Source organism: Miscanthus floridulus, chromosome 3, assembly GCF_019320115.1.
Source record: "Miscanthus floridulus cultivar M001 chromosome 3, ASM1932011v1, whole genome shotgun sequence".
NCBI classification, from domain to species: Eukaryota; Viridiplantae; Streptophyta; class Magnoliopsida; order Poales; family Poaceae; genus Miscanthus; species Miscanthus floridulus.
In genome coordinates this window covers 89,477,300-89,484,584 of record NC_089582.1, presented here as the reverse complement: position 1 = coordinate 89,484,584, position 7,285 = coordinate 89,477,300, and the positions used below count along the sequence as shown (strand labels likewise).

General features: G+C 41.4%; 1 protein-coding gene, 1 non-coding gene and 1 pseudogene across 2 annotated transcripts; 2 read left to right on the top strand and 1 right to left on the bottom strand.

Annotated features, from left to right (window-relative positions):
* The first annotated feature begins 502 nt into the window (after positions 1-502).
* Positions 503-4,555, top strand: LOC136546079 (probable protein arginine N-methyltransferase 1). Its single transcript, XM_066538055.1, has 9 exons — positions 503-828; positions 1,922-1,932; positions 2,078-2,233; positions 2,881-2,944; positions 3,038-3,180; positions 3,411-3,498; positions 3,645-3,760; positions 3,842-3,992; positions 4,083-4,555. Exons 1-9 carry the CDS (start codon positions 609-611, stop codon positions 4,286-4,288), a joined length of 1,155 nt encoding a protein of 384 aa, XP_066394152.1. The 5' UTR covers positions 503-608; the 3' UTR covers positions 4,289-4,555.
* Positions 4,556-4,774: 219 nt separating this feature from the next.
* LOC136544018 (syntaxin-71-like) lies at positions 4,775-6,756 on the bottom strand (annotated as a pseudogene).
* Positions 6,755-6,862, top strand: LOC136547662 (small nucleolar RNA R71). The gene has a single exon (XR_010781625.1). It is a non-coding gene; the product is annotated as a small nucleolar RNA R71 (small nucleolar RNA).
* The last annotated feature ends 423 nt before the right edge of the window (positions 6,863-7,285 follow it).

The window sequence follows — 7,285 nt, the reverse complement described above, 5'->3', positions numbered from 1 at the left end:
TCGCAAATTGCATCTTTACAAAATGAGGAATGTAAGTATGTAATGGATGTGATTTATATGAGGATAAGTTTTAACCTCAAGTTGGTCAAATTTTTAAGAATTTTAACTCCTCGATAAGTAATACGTGCACTTATTTTGAAAGGAGAAGGGAAATATTATTTTTTAAAAAGGTTGCATTTTGGGCTTGTTTGGCACGACTCCGGCTTCGACAGTAGTTTCTCCAAAGGAACCGAATGAGCTCTACCAAACGTTTTAAAAGGATGAATCATTTTTTGGTGAATAATATAGAAGTTAGAGCTATTTTTAAATCAAGAGCCGAAGCTAGAAAAAGAAATTGGCTCTAACTTCCCGAAAAACACTTGAGGAGGAGCCTTTCCGTCGTCTCCAATGTACAGAAGTGGATTCTGGCTCCAACTCCAACTCCAACTCCAACTGGTACACGCTGCACTGTGACTTGTGAGCTGCAATAAGGGCCGGGCAGATATTTGGGCCACCGTGGCTATAAAACCTCTCCTGCCCAAACCCTTCTCCCTCGCAAAACCCTAGTTTTTCTCCTCCCCTGCTTTGCGGCGCGCCACATCGAACTAGCCGACGCGCTCCAGAAATCCATGGATCGGCGCAAGGGCAGCAACTGCGACGCCAACGGCGGCCTGGCGGAGGCCACGGCGTCGCGGCTGAGGTTCGACACCGACGAGGAGGCAGAAGAGGTGGGGATGGAGGTGGAAGAGAGCCTCGACGCGGAGGGGGAGGACGAGCAGGCGTCGGCGGAGGTGATTGGAAGCGAAAAGACCAGCGCCGATTACTACTTCGACTCCTACTCCCACTTCGGTACGCGCGCCCCCGCCGTTCGATTTAACGTTGTTTCCCCGCACATTTAGATGTTCTGTATCCAGAGCTTCGATCTTGGTAGTGACAAAGTTTCTCGTATAGTTGTAAGTGGGGGAAAGGATTGGCCTTTGTCTGCCCGGATTTGGTGCTTGTGTTGGATAGAGCTTTAGCCTGGTTACTGTGCATTAACCATTTATAGGATTCAGTATTCATTTGCAGTATTAGTGTGAGTGGAGAATTTAGAATTTTGATTGTGCTGATTGTCAAGCAGCAAAAAAAAAATTTTCTTTTGTGTATTGGTGTTGCCTGTATGTTGGTACTTCTGATAGATTATTATCATCGTATCATATATATAATAGAGATTGAGTGTTAATGATGTGATTGATCATCAACCAGAGCTTTCATTAGTCTCTGCTTGGAGGAGGAACCGAAAGATTGTTGTTTAGTTGGTTCTGCACCGTGTGTGACTTTTCATTGCTACACCAGATGATAAATGTTCGACTGAAGTTGTTTTTCGGCTGAAAAAATGATCTTTCCTGAAGTTGTGATCATTAGCTACTACTTACAATCTAGTTTACAACTGGCGCAGGACAATTAATCCTATCTTCGGTGGCGTACTTTGATGTGGCTATTATTCAGCCAATGTGTAGTTAAATGTTTGGTGGTTGGTGTAATGTGGCGGGAAAGTAAAGGCACTAAAAATGTATTCTTGTTCTGTGGAATTGATGTAAGTGGTGTTACTAATTGTATGGATGTTGTCGTTGAAGTGTTGTGTACTCTTCTGTTAGCCTCTTTTTTCGCCTCTGGTGTACTTTAGGCTGTTTTAGTGCTGTCCTGATGAAGAAACATTAGAACTGAATTGCTGGAAACTTTAATTTTTTCATCACCTGATTCATGTAGCACATGTCCAGATGTCCTGTCTCTTGTAATAATTTTTTCCATTGTAATCATATGTGCTACCATTTTTTAAATTCACCTGCTGCTTTCTGTTTCTATACAGTATATAAGTATAACTATGTACTGAACTACTCATGCTTCTTCGTTTAAGGAAGTGCAATATTTACTCAGGTTTCCCATGTTCTTTGTTTTGCAGGTATTCATGAAGTAAGTGATTCTGAAACAAACCTTACATGTGGTGGCTTAGTAGCATCACGTTTTACAAGCAATTGATATCTCATTAATTTGAAATATTTAGAGCAAGGATGTCTATGCAGTGGAGATGCCAATTATTTGCATGTACTGACTGCAGGAAATGCTAAAAGATGTTGTTCGGACAAAAACATATCAAAATGTTATCTCCCAGAACAGCTTTCTTATCAAGGACAAAGTAGTCCTTGATGTTGGTTCTGGAACCGGAATTCTTTCACTTTTCTGTGCAAAAGCAGGAGCTAAACATGTCTATGCGGTTAGTTGGCTCACTTTTGTTCATGTTTTCATTTCGGTATTATACTTAGATCATATCTAAGCTATTTTAGTGGATACATCTTTTCTATATTCAATCTTAATTGTTAAGCATTGTCTGCCACAGCGCCACACTTTCTTGTAGAGCCTTGTATCCTAATTACTATGCAAGTCACAACTATCTATGATCTGAATCCGAAATGAAAGAGAAGCTATCTAACCTATTTGTATAAACTTTAGACGCATGATAAGCACAGAATTCAATCTAAATTCTGCATCAGCTTGAAACCACTGTTTCTCGTGTAGATAAAACCTTTATATTTCCTCAAAAACTGTAGTGATTGTTTTTGTCTCTTTTTTGTAAAAAAAAAGGGATGGATATTTTCATATGTGGGGGATATGTTCATTGTCTACAAATGCAGGGCTTGCAATATCCTGTACTGACAACATGCAGTTTACGATATGATAAGTTCTATAGTTTAGGGTATGTAGTTTTTTATCAGACACCGTTTTTCTGTCAATCCTTCTTTGCTGATCTGTTCTTAGTCTTGGCCAATGTTCTGTCGTCTTGACATCTTGTGAATATGCTTTTAATAACTCTGATACTTTACTTTTACTAATATATATGTTGATCTGTTCTTACTTTTACAGATTGAATGTTCAGAGATGGCAGACATGGCAAAGGAAATTGTGAAATCAAATGGATATTCTGATGGTAGATTCCTGTCACCATTTTACTCTGTTCTGTTTCTACATTTAATGCTTATTTCACTATGATGTATCCTTACAATTATTTTAATCTCTGCAGTCATAACTGTAATAAAAGGGAAAGTGGAAGAAATAGAATTTCCAGTCCCAAAAGTAGATGTCATCATCTCGGAGTGGATGGGTTATTTCCTCCTGTTCGAGAATATGTTGAACACTGTCCTATATGCACGCGATAAATGGCTTGTAAGTGATCATTTATTAATTATTAATACAATGTTTGGATTCTGTTTTTCATAATTTATGGTACATGTTTGGTTCATTGCATGTTTATATACTCTTTCTAGCACTTATTGATGTTCTTTACAAAAAAATGCAATTTGTTTGTCTATGAATATCTTTATCTGTTGTTCTGTGCTTTGTGTAAAGTATTTGAACTTTCTGAGGGCAGCTTTAGTTGTGCTACTTTTATGTAGGCTGATGGTGGTGTGGTCCTGCCAGACAAAACTTCTTTGCGTCTTACTGCGATTGAAGATGCAGAATATAAGGAAGACAAAATTGAATGTAAGTTCATTGGGTACATGGTTTGTAAAACCTATCAACACTGAGTCTTATTGCCTTTATAAAAAAGCTTTGGTTTCAGCATTTTTGACTGGGTTATTTATTTAGTAATGAAGTTCTGTTTGGGTTTCTTGTTATCCTTTTTGCAGTTTGGAATAATGTATATGGATTTGATATGAGCTGCATAAAGAAACAGGTGATGATGGAGCCACTGGTAGATACAGTGGATGCAAATCAGATTGTCACTAACTGCCAGTTACTTAAGGTATTTGCATCCCTAACCAAGGCATAGCTTCCTTAATTTTTCATTGGACGACATTTGAGCTCAAATCCTATGTTATTTCAGACAATGGATATCTCCAAAATGACCCCTGGTGACGCGTCCTTTACTGTACCATTCAAGCTGGTTGCAGAGCGGAATGATTACATTCATGCTCTTGTTGCATACTTTGATGTGTCATTCACCAAATGCCATAAGCTGATGGGCTTCTCAACAGGTTTGTTGTTTCCTAGCTTCCATCCGCAAGGTATTGTGATTTAGGAGCAAATTTGGTTAACACAACTCATTTCCAAACTACTACTTGCAGGCCCGAGATCAAAAGCCACTCACTGGAAGCAAACTGTTCTTTACCTCGAGGATGTAATAACCATCTGCCAGGGGGAAACCCTGACGGGTAGCATGACAGTCACACCCAATAAGAGCAACCCTCGAGATATTGACATTAAGCTCAAGTACTCCATAAATGGGCATAGGTGTCGGGTATCAAGAACACAGTTCTACAAGATGCGGTGACCATGGAACAAACAAGAGATGCTTCAAAGCTCATTAAATTTTGTTTAGCTGAGTATCTTGTTTGACCGAAATGATGCTATTTCTCATGATCATGTATTATTATACATCAATTAGTTAGATTCTTTGGAATCTAGCGAAAGTAGGATTAGATCAAACTGGCCTGCTGATATGAGATTGATGTAGTGCAAAACTTATGTCATATTGCCACAAGGTTGTTGGTGGTTGTATGCATTTGAAGTCCGTTGCAAATTATCGTTTTATGCATTCCACCATTAGTCCTTGCCTTTTCTGTGTGTATATATGCTCATTGTTTCAATTGCTTGAACAGTCAAACTTTCCTTTGCGTATGCTTGTGACAGCAATGTAAATTATAGGCAACCTTGGACAGAAAGTACTTATCGTCTGGCCGCAATATTATTGTTGAGGTTCCTTTTCTTTTTACAACAGATGATGACATAGGTTATTCTGGAGACATGCTAAGGGTTCTTCAAAAATATAGTTGCCCCAAAGGATTCTTTGAAAATACATTTACCGAGCGCATCATTTCTGCAGGAGATGTTACCATACAGTTGTTTGGAAATACATTTACCGAGCGCATCATTTAGATGCTTAGATGCTAATGTTACCATATCGTGAAGATTCACATCACTGGGAGAGAATGCTGCACCAGAAAGTGAAACACGCAGATCGAACAAGATTCAGAGGACGGGACATGAAAAAAACTGAATTCAGTAAAGCTGCTGAAGTTACTTGTAGAGGTATGTTGCAATGCCAAGAATGATGCAGATCAAGATGATATCAATTGTGAAGTTCCTGGTTGATCGAAACTGCTCAAAACAAAACCCACATTCGTCAGTAGAGGTATAAGAACATTTCCCCGCAAATGTGAAAAACTTCTGTCAACTATACCAGTTACAGCATTCAACAACATAATAATAAGCAAGCCACCTGGTTGACAGTTTGTTTGAGTCTGACATTAGTCATCCTGATCTCTAAATTAGCTTTATCCACCTGCACAAAAAATCGTGCACATCATTTAACCTCAAACATTGTGGTAAGAGGATACTGTTTCTTTCTTTTTTTGGATAATAAAACAAGAGTATAACAGCTTTTTTCTTTCTTTTAGGGATCAAAATAAAACTAGAGGATAACAGTTAACAGGTGCTGAGCAGATACTAGACGCTAACCTTGGTGTCAATCTCATCCATGAGAGGGACCTGCCTATCCAGTTCCTGCAGAGGTACATGGACAATATGTTAACGTAACCCAATGGAACCAGAGAAGAAGTTAGCAGCTTGCATTTACGACAGAGCTAACCTCGTTCATGTCCTCGGCCAGATTCTTGAGCGTGTCCAGACCTTGAGAGATGAAGTCCAGCCCTTCATCCTGCACATCCCATCATCTGATGACAAGTTGGTATGAATGTTTCGTGGTCAGAAGAAATAGCAGTCTTCGCAGCAAGGAAGACCTGCACCTGCCTGCTTGATTCGCCGCATCTCGTAGTCTCTCCTGAACTGCTCTGACTCCTGACTTGTGTGGAAGTACCCCTCTTCTAATCTTTCAGCTGAATTTGGATCCAAAATAACGATGAGCAATCTCAGCTTGAGCTTGTTTACACAACGGCCAAATCCCCAAGTTCGCAAGATGAATTGAGCTGTCGGTTCACTACGATCATCCAAAGATGAATTAACCTGAATAATCGTCCAACTTGATCCCTGGCCGAGCATTCCAGCCGACTTCCTGGTGTGTGGCGCCGCCGTCGTGGGCGTCGGGGATGGCCTGGATCCCGTGGGGTAGCGCGGCCACCAGATCAGCCCGGAACACCTTCTCTTCCGGCGAGAGCCCTTTCACCTTCTTGGCGGCTATCTTCTGGAGCTTGACCACCTCCTCCAGGAGCCGAGCCTTGGTCCGCCGCACGTCGGCGTTCAGGGTCACCGAGGCCGCCCGGTTCTTCTCCTTCGCGGCCCTCGCCGATTTCTGAACGGAGTCACCCACCAGACATGGTTTCAGTGGCGGCCCAACACCGGAAAGGCAGCCAAGGAGGCTATCCACGGAGTTACCCGACCGGGAGCTTGGCCCTTGCGAGGGATTCCTTGCGAGGGGCTCCACGAGGACTAGGGGGAAGCTTGCACGCTTCTCGATACCTCAGTAAAAATACCGGAGTCATCGACGGGAGTTTGCATATCTCTACCTTGCTCTTTAGCTTCTGCATTTACATTGATTTACTTTACTACGTTTGCGGTAGAGATAGCAACACACTAGCAAAACCATAGTTGCACATCTAGATAGTTTATCTATTGCATAGGTTTTGCTAGGGTTAGCAAAAGAGGCCATAGTTTAGAGTTAGAATTTTTAGTTGCCTAATTCACCCCCCCCTTAGGTGTCACGGTCCCTTCAACATCTAAGTGGCTCCTATCTAACGGAACTAACCCATGGTAGAAGTTCTGGATCAAAAGCCAGTCTTCCATGCCATGGTGTGGGCATGCAGGGATATACTCTTGCACTCGTTCCCAGGCTTCGGAATCGACGCATCTGCTAGTTGTTGAAAACTAGAGATCTTATTGCGAAGAGCATTAGTATTTCCCATAGGGAAGAATTTAACTAGAAAAGCGTTGGAAACACTTGTCCCAGGTATCTACAAGCATTGCGGCTAGAGTAAAACCATTGCTTAGCCTTTCCTAACAAAGAGAAGGGGAAAAGGTGAAGACATATAGCCTCTTGGGCCACTCCCTTTATGGTGAATGTGCTACAAATCTCCAAAAAGTGTTGGAGGTGAGCATTTGCATCCTCGTGGGCTTTTCCACAAAATGGACTAGCTTGAACCATCGTAATTAATGCTGGCTTAAGCTCAAAGTTAGTGTCCCCATTGATAACATTGGGTCCGGTGGCTATATTAGCAGCCGAGGGTGCAGAAAAATCACGAATGGACTTGTCACCCAAAGTCATGTTGGGTAGTGGTAGGATATGAGGGAAAAGGATAAACAACTTAGGATAACT